This window comes from Achroia grisella, unplaced genomic scaffold, assembly GCF_030625045.1.
Source record: "Achroia grisella isolate CSIRO2021 unplaced genomic scaffold, CSIRO_AGI_Agris_v1 utg1179, whole genome shotgun sequence".
In the NCBI taxonomy this organism is placed as follows: domain Eukaryota; kingdom Metazoa; phylum Arthropoda; class Insecta; order Lepidoptera; family Pyralidae; genus Achroia; species Achroia grisella.
The window spans coordinates 773,256-787,954 of record NW_026712591.1 but is presented as its reverse complement, the minus strand read 5'-3'; the positions used below and the strand labels follow the sequence as shown (position 1 = coordinate 787,954).

At 31.5% G+C, this 14,699-nt stretch overlaps 1 protein-coding gene across 1 annotated transcript; it reads left to right on the top strand.

Moving 5' to 3' along the window:
• The first annotated feature begins 401 nt into the window (after positions 1-401).
• LOC131852793 (uncharacterized) lies at positions 402-11,596 on the top strand. Its single transcript, XM_059203529.1, has 6 exons — positions 402-1,878; positions 2,221-2,446; positions 6,763-6,892; positions 8,741-8,842; positions 9,490-9,631; positions 11,308-11,596. The coding sequence occupies exons 1-6, from the start codon at positions 487-489 to the stop codon at positions 11,428-11,430; spliced, it is 2,115 nt and encodes a 704-aa protein (XP_059059512.1). The 5' UTR covers positions 402-486; the 3' UTR covers positions 11,431-11,596.
• The last annotated feature ends 3,103 nt before the right edge of the window (positions 11,597-14,699 follow it).

The following is a 14,699-nucleotide window of genomic DNA, read 5'->3' as shown; positions in this document are numbered from 1 at the left end:
AAAATAACAAAAAAGTTCCCAATTATTCGATAAAACAGAATAATACTAATTATTAGTTCGTATTAATTCTACAAATGCAATAAAAAATATTTTTAATTATTTTTACGGTTATTTTGAAAAACAAAAATCCATTTTAAATATAAGTTTAAAGTTGTAATTGTACCTATACGACATTCCTTCAGGACAGTTATCACCATATCTGAACTCTCGACCTCTTGAATTCGATTCATGTTATTTAGTCTTATATTTTAACTTATTAGCTTTCAAAATATCTATGATCATATTATTTTACAGAAGATTTGGCTGTAGGGTTTTGTACCCTTGCCTATTCACTTGTTGATAAATTATTCTACTACTACTCTCTGGTTTCTATCAAGAACTTCAAACTTTAGGAGAAGACTCATTTATTGACGTAATAAATAAATTACTGTTTCTTTTCTGATTAAATTCCTATCAGATAACAAATTTGGATGTATACTTATAAAAATGCCACTCTTAGAGCTTAAGGTTATAATATTTTCTTTGCTAATTATACAATTTTGTGTCAACTCAATTTCAAATTCTTGTCGAGATGTAAGAACTATGGAAACAAAAAATATATTTGGTCACATTCCTAAAAGACTTAAAAGTGATAATAATATATCTAACAATGCTGATTCAATGGACAGCATAAACAAATATAATATTCCTACGGTAGCTGCTCTTAAAGAAAATAGTAAAAAAAAATGGCAAGTCGGAAGAGTTAGCAGAAAACAGTATGAAATTATTAATATGCTGTGGAGAAGAACAAAAATATTTATTGACATGGATTCTACTACTACTCTGAACAAGGTCACTAAAAATATGTTTACTAACAAAAATACCTTTAAAATAAGTAGAAGAAATCCTCTTACTTTTTCTTTTATGCGGCCTAAATCATCGACTGAGAGTTACATTGAATTTTATTACTTAGAAGATAACAATGAAAGTTTAAAATATTGGGATATCCGATTAAAAGATAAACATTTAAATGCTAGTAAATATCAAAGTAAAACATCTAGTAAACATCCGGATATTAATAAACAGCCACTCTCGCGTTATCCCTTAGTTGCAATCAATTTCAACAATCCTAATTATAAATCAACATATGCTGCTCTTCCATTTAAAATTACATTAAAGCAAGAGAAGCCACGCATTGATTATTTACCATTTCTACACATAAAACGTCTTAAAAAAATACCTACATTGAACGACGTTAATCGAAATGTATATACAAATGTTAAGCAGCATTTAAAAAAAAAAGAAGTGTCAGATGATTTTGTTATGTGTCCCTATACAACAGAAACGCCTTCAACAAATAAAAATATTCCATTTTCACAAGTAAGTAAAAATACTACAGTTCTACCTAAAACACTTTCTACAGTATACGATAAAATAAAGTTTTTTGAAATATATGACGGAAACACTCGTAGTAGAAATTTAACTTATAACTATGACGAAATAAATGAAATAGATAATGTAGCAAAAGATTATATACTGAATAACAATAACAAAGTATTACTTGAACATGTTGATCATGGCATTGGTCATCACAGTGATTCTCATGTAAATAGATATGTTAAAAAACATATTACTGAAAATACATTTAAAAACTTGATGGAAACTCCAATGCATACTAGTAGCAGTGCTCAGACCAAACCTACTAGGCTTACTAAAACAATGGAAAAGCGAAAAGTTGAGTCATTAAAATGGTCTAAAGTTCAACAAAATAATGAGCATAAATTATGTAATAAAAGCCAGATTGCAAAATGTCATGCAAATGTATTCTTCAACTTTAGTAAACGTGCTTTATGGTCAGAACATCCCTTTGCAGCTGTTTATATTTATGAGCCATCAAAAGTAAGTCTTACATTTATATTACAGATTTTTTAAATTAACTTTTACACTTTTATATTTTGTGATTTTTATTTCATATCTATCACAATAGTCAGTTTCATAAATAAAAACATCATGGTATTTTAAGTTTTCGCGCCACCGTTGCAAGCTACCACCGCTAAACTGCTAAAGTACTGAGTTAAGAAATAACGAATATACTTCTGCCTTAAAATCTCTCTATATTAAAATTTGAAACATACATACATATATACAAGATATAATTTAATTTTTTGCTCAATGCACTACTATTAGTAATATAGACATTATATTAAGCAATAGGAAAATAATATTGTTTTGCATTTACAGATACATTGTGATGCAGCTGCAATAAGCCCACATTGGTTAGTAGCAGCTGCATCGTGTTTGTCTCGTCATCATACTATGGAACCTACAACTGCAAGTCGCTCGGCTTTTGTTACATATTGTGGGGACAACTGGAGACAGCCTGTACGTATAGCTTATGTCAAGTACACTGTGGTACATCCGCGCTACCATCACAAAGACGAGCTGAGACGGAACAATTACAATATCGGTAATATACTTATTATCATATATTATACTAAGTCTGATGTAATTAAAAATAACATTGAATTAAAGAAATATAATTAAATATTATGAGGACAGCAGCCAATTAATTTCGACTTTACTGTCTACCTCATAGACCGGGCTTAAACGTATTTTATTAACATAATATTGTTGTAAGTTACTGATATATTTTTAGCTTTTATTTTAATTCAATAGCTATAAAGAATTCTAACTTGACGAGTGTCGTGAGAAAGTCAAAATTCAATTTACCTTAATATTACTTTTTCCCATCATACAGAAAGAAAGAGGTCTTTGAAGTCGACATTGTCGTTTCAATCTTTTACTGTTTACGATATCAAAAAACAATGTTCAATACAATTGCCCTTTGTAACGTACATATTATTATGTTTTTTTTAAGAAATCACATTTAATGTTTCTCTAAATAAATATAAGAATATATGTATACTGTAACAGTATTCCCCGTATGGAGAGGCTAGGATGTTGTATTGTCCTTTAATTCACAATATATTATCTTTTAAAAGAAAGAAAGTCATATGAGTTTTTTTGACAGTTTTTCGCAATTAAATTTGTATACTTAACTGGATAGTACGGAAAGATATTTTTTTCTGAAAACTTGGTTTTTATAAGCGGCTAAAATTCTTACATGAATAAATGATGTATTATTTGATTTGATTCCTAGTAACTACTATAAATAAAATATTATTACATCCAGTTCTTTAAGTGAAATCTAATTCAATCATTTTCAAACATTCACATTTTAATAATACTAATAAGATTTTTAAAATTCCTTATTCGCTGCACATACCTAACCTGTTAGTGACAAAGAGCATTTGAAGTGAAAAGCATTTTTGTAAGGGCTTGACATCCTATCTCCCTATCTGGTAAGAATATTTAGAGCCAGCTTTGCCTGGGGTTTTATACCAGAACCATTAACGAAGGTCAAAGTTACCTACGTACCGAAAACCGGTCGAAGAGACTACTCGCAGCCAAAGTCTCACAGACCTATAAGCCTAACCTCTTTCATAATAAAAACCATGGAAAAGGTTCTGGACCAACACATTAGAGCTACAATCCTCGAAAATGCTCCCCTGCACAGGAATCAACATGCCTACCGCAAGGGACATTCCACAGAGACCGCCTTGCTCGAACTCACCGACAAGGTCGAGAAGGCCTTTGAGGACAAACAAATAGCTCTATGTGCATTTCTCGATATTGAGGGTGCTTTTGATAACACGCCCATAGAGACCATCTCACAGGGACTCATCCGCAAGAAAGTGGATGAAACCACCACTCAATGGATCAAAGCAATGCTCTCAAATCGAACCATTAAAACTACTCTTCACAATAGTACGTTAGAAATCCGACCTACCAAAGGATGCCCTCAAGGAGGCGTTTTATCGCCACTGCTGTGGCTACTAACGGTAGACCAGCTCTTAGATGTTATGACCAAAAACCAATTTGAGGTACAAGGCTACGCAGACGATTTAGTAGTCATGGTCAGAGGGTTCTGTGCAACAACAATATCAGACCGCATCCAAAGAGCACTAGACATCATAGTTAAATGGTGTAAGGAAAATGAATTATCAGTAAATCCTGATAAAACAGTAATTGTTCCGTTTACAAAAAGGAAGAAACTTGACAAACTTGTCATGCCTAAAGTAAATGGAAGAATATTAGAGTGCTCCAAAGAAGTCAAGTACCTGGGCGTAACCTTCGACCAAAAACTGACATGGAACACACACATAGACAACATAACTCAAAAGGCGAAAACATCCCTAGGTATAAGCCGACGGGTAGCGGGGCCCAGATGGGGAATCAACCCCAAAATTGCCCTATGGCTTTACACAGCAGTGGTGAGACCGCTTACCACCTATGCCTGCGCTATCTGGTGGAGGAAAACCCTCCAATCCACAGCCGCCACCAAGCTAAACAGCCTACAGAGAATTGCTTGTCTGATTATTACAGGAGCCATGAGCACCACGCCGGGAGCAGCTCTAGACGCATTATTGGACTTGACGCCCCTTCCTTTATTCATACAGGAAAAGGCGAAAGCCAATATGCTCAGAATAAGTTCCCAAAGGAGGATATCTTGGCATTCCCTGGCCATAAAAACTATACAAGACTCGATTATGAGTGATCCTATTCTGGGAATGCCTGAAGACAACATGGCACCAGAGTGTAACTTTGTACAATATTACAAAATCGAAATATCTGGAAGAGACGAATGGCAAAATAACCATACACCGTCTCACTCAGAGCATGACCTAGTCTGGTTTACAGACGGGTCCAAAATAGGAGATGATGTAGGATGTGGAATATGTGGTGTAAAACCCAAAATCTGCAACTATATAGGCTTAGGAAAATACGCCTCAATCTTTCAGGCAGAGACTTACGCCTTAATTAGATGTCTGGAAGTAATCCTAAGCCTCAACTACATCAATCAGAACATATACATTTATTCGGACAGTCAAGCTGCTCTACTAGCACTTAACTCGTACGAAATCCGTTCTAAACTTATTAGAAACTGTATCCGGCTACTAAATGAAGTAGGAAGCAGAAATAATATTATTCTGAGATGGGTCCCCGGGCATTCAAATATTGAAGGCAATGAGAATGCCGACCATCTGGCAAAGTTAGGGGCAAAAACCGTCCAACTGGGCCCCGAACCCTTCTGTGGTGTGCCTCGTTGCCTAAAACTGGGACATCTCAAATTAATAACCAAACGAGAAGCACTGAATCACTGGCAAGAAATGCCAGGATTAATACATTCAAAAGACCTTATATCGGGCTTCTCGACCAAATACTCCAATCGATTACTGCTATTGAGTAAAAACAACATATGCATGATGACTAGGGCCCTCACAGGACACTGCAAATTGAACAAGCATATGGCTAAGCTAGGCCTATGTACGACTAGTATCTGCAGATTCTGCCAAACTGAAGAGGAAACGCCGCTTCACATCCTATGTGGTTGTAGCCCACTCATGCATAAACGAAATATCTCCTTTGGAAAGTTTACACTCTTTCCCGAGGAGATAAAAACGATCGCTCCTAAGAATATCCTTCAATTCTTGTCCCTGACGGGTCTAGGTAGCGAACTCTGAAAAGGGCGAGCACAATAGATCTTTGTAGGTCGCAGTGCTACAGGTGCTACACATCTGACAATAGCCCAAACAACCCAATAAAAAAAAAAAAAAAAGGACGCTTTTCAGAAATGGTTTTTCAATTTTAAAGTGCCTTATTGTACCTCATTGTGGGTATATTTCAACGAATGTAAAATTATAATACTAAACTTAATAGCGATAGATCTGTAGACTTAAATCTTTATATTACATAACAGATTTTAATGCATTTTCAGCAATAGATACGAGTGATTCAAGAAGAAGGTTTATATTATCTGATTAAACTAACAATGAGAGTATAGCGATTTCTATGTTGGCTATCACATGCCTCTTATTTGTTATACTGTAATTATTTATATAAAAAAAACGATATATTTAAAAGAAGCAACACACAAGTTTCTTGCTCATTTTTCTTGTGATGAATCTGCATTCCGAATGAGTGGTAGAATCAAAATATGACTAGTGCTTGTAATGAGTTTATTAGAATACTGATTATTTATATTTCTGTTTATATTATATTTCTATGTATAATTCATGTCCATTAATTTTGTTGTAAAAAGCCTAGAAATTCAAACATTCGTAGTGCATCTGTGCGAAAGGGGAACGGATCGCTAGTAGAATTATATATAATAAGAAAAACATTAATGTTTCATATTGTTTATGGTCTGTGTTGTGTATACCAATATACCTTATATAGGTATGGTTAGATTTTTGCAAAAACAGTAGTGGAGTTCTTACTTACATATTAATCTGTATACGTATACGATAGAAATATTGATAAATCAACTATTTTCTTTGCCTTCTATACCAAAGTATCGATAAAGTTGCATTAAATAGGTGGTACTAAGTAGTACAAATAAGTAGTACTAGAAACTATTTATGTATTTTTTGCTAAGTTTACATCGCGTCATTTTGCTCTCGTGCTATCCTGTATAAAATACTTATGTATTAAAAATATTCTTTATTAATATGCTAGCTACTCGCCCCGGCTTCGCCCGGATGAACATGTATTATATATATAAAACTTTCTCTAGAATTACTCTATCCATTAAAAGAACCGCTTCAAAATCCGATGCGTAGTTTTAAAGATTTAAGCATACATAGGGACAGACAGCGACAGCGACTTTATTTTATACTGTGTAATCTAATAATGATTTATTTCCTGCTTCAATTTCATCAGGTGTCATCAAAGTAGTCAGTCGAATGTCATCTTCTTGTTCTCGATGGTCACCGATACCTTTGATGTCACATCAATACACCACAGATCAGGATGGTACAATGGCTTATGCAGTTGGATGGGGATTAGACAGGTAATATATATACATTTTACATGCGCGTGGACTTTTGTACTGTAGCGTATTGTGTGTACTGAACCGATTTTGATGATTTTATTTTTAATTTTAATCTGGTACTTCTCATGTAGTTCCGTAAATGTCATCAAGATCTGACTAGTAGTTTCTGAATAATGTTTATCAATGCGACTCAAACCGTTCTTTTATATGGCCTGAATACTGAATAAAACTTATTCGAAATTTTGTCCTACTACAAGTCACATCATATAAGTTTGAAATATGTATTACTCGAATTACATACCTATATATTAAAGATAAGATTTTTGGGATAAAGTTACAATAGTTCAGTCTATTAGCTATAAGTTTATATTAACAAACAAGTATATATATTTTACAAATACATATAATTCCTTTCTAATGTTAGGTTTAATTATACGTTACGTATAAATATAAATAACTCTAATAATAAAAATAACGGTAGTGGTAAGTAAGTACAATTAAACCTAATTAGCAATTAGCAATCAATCCATTCAAGTCTATTAAATAATTATTTCCATTAATCACTTCATCACTTTATATATTATGTCCATTGTAGCTATAAACTGGTGAGTTGCCCAAATAACGTCATGTATTGAATCATAGAAGGCTCCACATACATTATTGATCTGTGTATAGTGCAATAAACGATGAAATATTGTTATGTTGGTACAGTTCGCAGAGAAATTTATACACATCGGTACGGATTTCTTACAATAAATTGAAGTCGATATACACCGAAATGTGAGCATTTTTAGAAATGCTAGAAGTAAATACTTTCTGTGTTATAAAGGAATGTAAGCTATGTGTATGTACTCGTACATAAATTCATCTTATTGTACACAATATTGCGATAATGTCCATAGTATATATGTTCTCAATCTATGTATACATGAAAACCATTACAACAATTTTGAATCATATTTCTGAACATAAACTTAAAACATATGTAAAAGGATGTTGCCACAAAGAAAGTAACAGATATTTCTTTACTATATAAAAGATATAGAAAGATAATAAATAACGTAAAATACAATAGATATTATTAGGTATTTCATTACTTGGAAGGCTTACCTTACCCACTCCTCGGGCATAAGAGAATAGCTAACACTGACATTTATTATATAATGTCGTTTGTGTGATGTGACTGTTGCATGGACCACGGAAACCACGGAATGTAAAGATATTGTGTTAGGAAAAGAAATATCATGACCTACTGTATATGTTAATTTTTGACCCTAAAATAAGCAGTAATAAATAAACAACTGCAAGTAAACGACATACAAAAAAGTTTTAATGATTGTTAACAATAAATGTAGTCACAACTTTTTTTAGCTCAGAATGAGAATAAATACCTTTTGTAACATTATCACTTTAGTAATACTTGGCGTGTATGCTAGTTTGCTTTGAAACACCTACAAACACGTGTTCATTAATCACTTTTTGAGTATGTCTATTGCATGGGCTTGGCGCATACAAAGTAGATTATTGATCCGTTTTCAGTACTATAAAAAAAGTAAAATATTGATACGTTAGTAGAGTGTGCAAAAAAGCTTTGACAAATTGGTACTAATACTTAATAAATATGTACATACAATACAATCACAAGTTAAAGATTAAATATGAATATTGCACAGTATAATATAATAATTATAATTAAATAATTTTCACAAATATACATATTGGGAAATATTCAGAAAGGGAAAATATATATATAAATGTATATTCGGTTTATAATTGGCAAAAAAATCGCGTGACCTAGGTACATTCAAAAAATATATTTGTAGCCGAACTGAGCAAAACTTATTTAATATTAATTTTATTTAACAGATACGATACAAGGCATACACCTACGGTACTCCCGAAATGGCCATTGATGATGTACCAAGGATTGATTTATTCGGATTCTTGCCCTGGAAGTAATACATACATGTAAGTTATTACAATACCCATTACAAAGCGGATGGAACCTTTAAAAGCTTTTTGTGCTTATACAATTTTAATTATTACGTTCATTAGTAAGTAATGAACCTGCAAAGTTCATAATAGACAAACTTATAATTTAAGACTTTTTATTATTATTCTAAACATTACGTTCATGTTTACACGTTGTAAAGCCTTATGAAAATGAGAATGAAAAACCTCTGTCCGTCCGTTTTAATGAATTTTAATGAAATTTGGTGCACAGATAGTCTAGACTATGAGAAAGAGAAAGTGGAGATGAAAGGTTATAGGGAAGTATCGTCTTTTTTGAAGACAATAACAATTATTATGCTTATTTATACTTACGTGTCTTATTTGTAAAATAATTAAAAACGCTATTAAAGGTTACTATTCCACGAAGACGAAGTCGCGGGCACAGTTAGTCTATTATAACCAAATATATTATTTAGATCACGAGCAGTTACTTTTTAAAGAAATAAAATCGTTCCCAATCCTGAACGCAAAAATCAAATTCTCTTAATATTGACTTAACTTAATTAACTTTCTTACTCTCCTATTTTTTTACAATTAAATGAGCCAATTATACGGACGTGCCTGAATCTAAAAAATGCACTAATCCGTTTCTTTTCTAACAGAAAGTCAAAAAGAAAGCATGGAATAGAAGGAGTTAAGAACTTATATTGTTTATCGTTGCCACCATATTTAGGGGAAGAATATGATCCTGTACATGGCAGTCTACTTTTGTTAGGAGGAAAGCTAATAGCTTTATATTTACAGGTATTTTACTGTATGTCTATTTAAGATATGACGCTAGAACTCTTATAGGCAAAAGGAACGGAGCCTATTGCTCCGTTCTGGTACACTTCTATACTTACACTTAATTTTAGCATGACCAGTTGTTTCGATGCATAGTATATATAGTATCCAGTTGTTTTTCTCATTAAAGAAATCTTGTTTTGTTATAAGCACGAGTAAGATGTAATGATTTGTTTTCAGTTAATTATCATAGAAATACAAGTAAAAAAATATACTTATGACTTTGATGTGTTGAACTCCTATAGTTGGTTATTATAAAAAAAAAATATTAGTATGTATTTTATGAAAAGATTCATAAAATTTTTAATTTCATAACTTATAGCATCAAGAATGGTGAGATGTAACAAAACGTACAACACAAGTGTAGCTATTTTTCTATGAATCTTCAGTTTAGTTAAGAAAATGTTTTTTGTTGATATAATTAAGAAAGTTATGTCTTATTATAGTTTAATCATAAAATGATAACGAAGACATTTGAAGAATTCTTAATGAGATGGTGAATTAAAATAACTTTCTTTAGTTACTGGAGGTAATTAATTTGATTTTGACCACAGTTTAGTTACCTACTGTGTTTTATCTTGAATTTTTTATTACTCTCAGTTTCAAAATGAATTAGATTCGTTATTGATTTTCTTGGGCAGGTAGATTCGTTTGCTGGACACGTCAGCAATTACTTTAAATGGAATTCTCGGGCATCCGCTTTCGTGTTCGCAATGTCTTGAAGAAATATTTAGGCTGTTGAATAAACGATTGCCGCAGATTACATATGTTTAGGTTCTTCTATACAAAGTGTATTTAAACCAACACCTTGATTTATTACATCTATTTGGTATAAGGTATTTTTTGTGATTGTTAACAAAATTGTACGCTTGCGCTAACGGAATATTTTACTTCATCTTGGTATCATTATCCTCACTGATGTTCCGATAGTAAAGGATGATCAAATAGTAATGAAGTCAATTAACAATAATATCTCAGGACAATTCACACAGTGCCACCTAGTTCCAAGTTAAGTAGAGCTTGTGTTATGGTTACCAGACAACTGATATAAATACATAGGTACATTTTTTATAAATACTTATCGACCATTTGAAGTAAGACAATCAATATCGCGGGTCAGTTAGCCTAACGTTTGGATTTCATGAGAATTATTTCCTGGATCAAGAACGTGGAGGTCGACCCGATAGGGTTAAATACTATTAGAGACCACTAGTCTCCATTTCATATGCACAAAAAAATAAAAATAAAAGGGCAACGTCTCGTATAAATATATTGTTGCATAGTTATAATTAATTTTTTTTAATTATTACTTAAAATATTATAACATTATTACAGTTGCAACTGTTCCTTATGGAATCTAAACAGAAATAACGTAACAGCAAACTTGACAATATCTTAGCTTTTTTATTTGAGAATATTATTCTTACCTGATGCTCAATTAATTAAATAATGAAGAAATGGTTTATACAAATTTTATGATAATGCTACAAAATTAAATTAAGACTGTAATCACAAATATTCTGCCTACAAATAATTAAATTGTGCGAGAATTTACCACAGAAAGCGATGTGTTAAACCACTACGCTACCGAGGCCGTCAGTTATGAGTTATATCAGTATTGATTACATGTCATTCAGGAGGAGCGCCGACCCTGGGGCGAACAGTCAGCGATATACACCGCCATCTGGAGTCTATTACCATGGATCCTGGATGTGGCTAGAGAACCAGAAGATATTGACGTATTTACGGCAGGCATTTAGTATTCTTACCTTATTAATTAGGCACTTTTTATACTACATTATTATGATATTAGGTGTATCAATAGATACATACTTACTTAGGTATGTATAAAAATTATAGGTGAATTAAAAATACTAAATTGTTATTGTTAGATAAATTCTTGTCTTTTGTAATATCTAATATTTATTCATACTGCATTAAATTGCTAATGTTAAATATTTTTTCTTAGATATATACAATTGTAATCAAAGTTGAACTATTTAATAGGTTTAATTAGGATAAAGTTTTATCCTAATTAATAGTTTAATCAAATTACCTGCGTTTAATCACATCATTTAATCAAAGTAACTTCGTTAAATTAAAAAGGTAGTGTTTCTGGATATTTGTCTATTTCTTTTAATTGTATGTATATTTTTGTGATCAATGTGCATTATTTTATATTGTTTTTTTAAGATAAACCATTTGATAAATAGTCTATTTTTTCTATGGGTTGTTTTTTTTATAACACAATTTAAAAAATTTAGTTTTGTGTTCAAGTAAATATAAAACGACTTATTTCTTAACAATTGAATAGACTTGATGATATTTCTGACTCGCTATTACGATCACTCTATCTTCAAGTTAAATTTCATTCAGCTACAGCGCCAGTCAGATATACACACTTTCGCATTTATATATTTATTGCATTTATAATACTAGTATAGATTCTAGTGCAGATAATTGCCCCTAAAGTGATCACCATTAATATTACTTTTTATATGAAATCTTGTAGATAAATCCTAACCTGACTTAATACCTCCAACACTAAACTAGGAATGATGGGGGGGAAAGGGGATTGTTAGTAATGTGGACTGATGATCTCTAGCAATGTACCATGTCAGGTTGACCTCCACGCGGTTCCATCTGGAAACCATCGTGATAAATTACTGATGAATTTGTCACGATGGGCTAACTGGCCTGACCTCATGCTCATCTATCATCCTCCACTGGTGCTCCGCCAGCGTAAACCATTAGCGCAGGCGGGTACAAATCCATTATCATCAATTAAAAAAAAAAATTATTCAAAATTAATTTCAGGTAACTGTCCTAGACTTAGAACCTTAGGGTTGATTGAAGTGAACTTAATTTGGAAGAAACATTATTATATCATTTAGGAAGATATCTGATCGATATTCAAACTACAAGACAGACAATAAAAACATTTGCGAAAATCACAAGTAAATGTAAATTGTATCCTCAACGTAAATAATGTACAAAGATTATTTACGCTTTGTAGATATACGCGTAGATATTTTGAATAATGTATATCACAAGATCTTTTTAAAAAGTAATAAGTCTGTAAATAACAATAAGACAGTAAAAATATTTGTATAGGTAGTTATTACATATTTGATAGGTATATCATATGACGTGTGCTGATTTTGCATAACTACATATGTACACAATATAATATGCCTATCTGTGAAGTCAAGAATGAAAAGCTATGACATTATTTGAATAATTTATTGAGTAACTAAAACATGATACAAAAGACGTATTTAAAGTCAGAAGTAAAAGTATTCTCTTCAAAAATATTCTTATATATATATATATATATAGTATGTATATAAGGTATATAATAATATATCTTACAAATATACTACATATATATAAAATACCATATACCGATACCTTCGCCTAGCTATTTCTAAAAAGCGGCCTATTTTTTGTATATCAATTTCGTATACTCGTAGCTTCAGAATATTTTCTCCCGTGAATGCACAGAAAACTCACCTAAACTATAAACTTCTTCCTGAAAATATACATATCGGAAATCCAAAAATTCCCATGGGTAATAAAAAGTTTTATGTTTTGAAAACATTATTGGATTACGCTGACAAAATGAGATCCCATGGATCTCTCAAGGGGTGCTACGTTTGGTTCCTAAATACATATAGATATTTATCGCTCCGACAACGTACAAACAAATTAAATCCCAACACGTTTAATAGTAATATGGTTCCAAAATATAGATATATATTATGCATATATTATTAATACTTCTGTTATTAACTAGAACTGATGCGATAGAGCATACGCTCTATACTTAAGATCATCGTTAGAGACATTCGTGGATTCTCTTTTAACATGGACATGGAATGGCAAACATGCTGACAGCTCAACCTATTGTATGATGTTGGTACAGACAAATGAAATCCTTATCATTCCGGAGAACAAATACAAATATCGATACAGCATTTTATCTTTATCATCAGTAAAGGATTAGCTAAATACCAACAAACTGTTGGTTAAATTCTTACTTTAACCAAAATCTCTTTCGATGTGAGGGTATTCACAAATTTTCATACAACATATCACAAATGCGAATGAAGATTTATCTTTAGAATAAACATAGTGTTGTTATAACAGCGTCTATTCCGAACTATTTGTAAACTTGCCACCTTTAATAAGATTTCTACCAAAGTTCCAAAACTTATGAAGAAGAAAAAAATAGAGTAGCCATAATTTTAGGAGAAATAAAATTTTTTGTATGTATTAAAAAAAATTGTAATATTAAAAAATATATCTGCTCTATATAGTTTACAAGAAATTATAGAAAATAAATTTGTAATAATGGTATAGCATGACATGGCAGTGTGCCATTTTTTGAAATTATTTTTACTGTAAATTAGATAAGTATAAAATATAAAAACTCTTCAATAATAACGTTAGTACCTAACATTAGTCTATCAGTATTGTGTAATTCTAAATTTTAGTTTAACCAATCATTATTCACATACAGTGGTGCTAAAATTATATTATACATCATTAAAATCACACGTCAAATAAAACTTTAAATTGTAAGTATATTTAGCTATTTATAGTACAGAATAAAAATAGGTCAACTTGAATCATTTTTATTCTGTACTGTAACTACCGCATAAGTTACTATAGTGACTGAATGTATTTTTACATTAGGGGGCGATGGGAGAATTGCTAATACTGAAAAAAAGTAACGTTATTCAGTTACTAAATCAATATCAAGAATAATATTGTATTAATAAACTGCTATTAATATTTTATCAAAAACAAAATCTTGTCTATTCGTAATTACCCATAGCCCTTACGGTAAAAATGGATCCGACTAATTAACTTATAAAAAAACATGCAACACTATAAATATTCAAGGCTAAAAATTACAGTGGAATTTAGAAGAATGTCTGATTTTAGATAGTTTGAAAATAGTACAAATCGAAAAAAAAATTCCAAATATGGTAAAATGGCGGCCGGGCGAGGCGAGCAAGGATTG

What these genes read in the sequence shown, in the direction of transcription:
- LOC131852793 (XM_059203529.1), top strand. Translation starts at nt 487, where the DNA reads ATGCCACTCTTAGAGCTTAAGGTTATAATATTTTCTTTGCTAATTATA. An exon ending in ACGGAACAATTACAATATCG is followed by an intron (nt 2,447 to 6,762) that starts GTAATATACTTA and finishes CAATTTCATCAG; the next exon opens with GTGTCATCAAAGTAGTCAGT. An exon ending in GTTGGATGGGGATTAGACAG is followed by an intron (nt 6,893 to 8,740) that starts GTAATATATATA and finishes TTTATTTAACAG; the next exon opens with ATACGATACAAGGCATACAC.